This window comes from Fragaria vesca, linkage group LG2 (assembly GCF_000184155.1).
Source record: "Fragaria vesca subsp. vesca linkage group LG2, FraVesHawaii_1.0, whole genome shotgun sequence".
NCBI classification, from domain to species: Eukaryota; Viridiplantae; Streptophyta; class Magnoliopsida; order Rosales; family Rosaceae; genus Fragaria; species Fragaria vesca.
In genome coordinates, this window is record NC_020492.1 from 2,910,029 (window position 1) to 2,911,330 (window position 1,302).

General features: G+C 44.5%; 1 protein-coding gene across 1 annotated transcript in view; it reads left to right on the top strand.

The window, feature by feature from the left end:
* The first annotated feature begins 421 nt into the window (after positions 1-421).
* Positions 422-1,302, top strand: part of LOC101297905 (protein FAR1-RELATED SEQUENCE 5-like) — a 3,837-nt gene continuing 2,956 nt past the window's right edge. Inside the window, exon 1 of the mRNA XM_004292042.1 lies at positions 422-1,267. Within this exon, the coding sequence (XP_004292090.1) occupies positions 422-1,267 (846 nt within the window). The remainder of the gene's footprint in view (positions 1,268-1,302) is intronic.

Genomic DNA, 1,302 nt, shown 5'->3' on the forward strand with positions numbered 1-1,302 from the left:
CTCTCCTCTCTCTTGTTCTCTCCCCTTCGCACTCTTATCACTCTTATCTCTTTCAGTTCTTCTCATCCAAATTTGGTATCCATCGGAGCACTGAGAACAAAAGTGGTAGCAGAGAGAGGAACCCCGCAGAGAGATCAAGATTTCATATCTTTTCCATTCTCCTCTATCTCGGATTTGCAACAGAGGTCAACATCGAATCCTTCTTATGAGTTTGTGGGTTTTTATTGATAGTATTCTGGGTTATGGGTAACGGGTCATATGCTCATATGAGTGTCTTGGGCATATTCACAGGTCTACTATTACTACGAAGAAGGTTTACATGTCCAACAACGCAGAAGACGAAAAACATGTAGACTTTCTGGGCTATTGTTCTTACTTTTTTTTCTTTCTTCTTCACAAAACAGTGCCATCAAATCCTGCCATGGAGGCTTTCGAGACCGCAGAGTCCATTTATCTTTCAGACGACACCGAAGAGGCCATTCATCTTTCCGACACCGAAGATAACGAAACTGACGAGCCTATTGACCTTGAAGTGTCTTGGGAGGATGTCTTAGACTACCGAAAGTTGACAGTTGAAGATGTCATGGCTAAGACGTTCAAAACACTAGAGGAAGCCGAGAAATTCTATTATTCCTATGCGTTGGCAATTGGCTTCGGACCAAGGAGGGACACAAGAGGAGGATTGTTTGAGGGTAAGCTTCGGAGGAGACAGTGGGTCTGCAACAAGCAAGGTTATCGAGATAAAAAATGGCTCGATCGCGAAACTGATGGGAGTGGTCGTAATCGTCGGAAGTTGACAAGGCAAGGTTGCATGGCGAAGTTCAGAGTGAATTACATGGTAGATGAAGGCTATTACGCAGTGAGAGCCTTTGATGAAGACCATTCTCATCAGTGTGCAAACCCACGGCAAGCCGCCTTCATTCGTTCATACCGGAATGTCGACGAAGCAGCATTGGGCAATACAAACACAATGACCAAAGTTTCAATCCGACCATGTCATGTGTTTGAGTATATGGTGGAGCAATCAGGGGGGTACATCACAATTGGATTCACAAGGAAGGACTTATATAACAAGCTCGACCAACAACGACACACCACCCCTTTTGAAAGTGATTCTGAAGGCGCTTTAAGCTACATGAGCGCACTTGCAGCAAAAGACCCCCACTTCTACTGCCGATTCAGTGTGGACGACGAAGATAGATTAGTCAACATATTTTGGCGAGACGGGAACTCATATGTTGATTATATGTGTTGGGGGGATGTGTTGGTATTCGATAGCACGTACAATACAAATGTTTACGG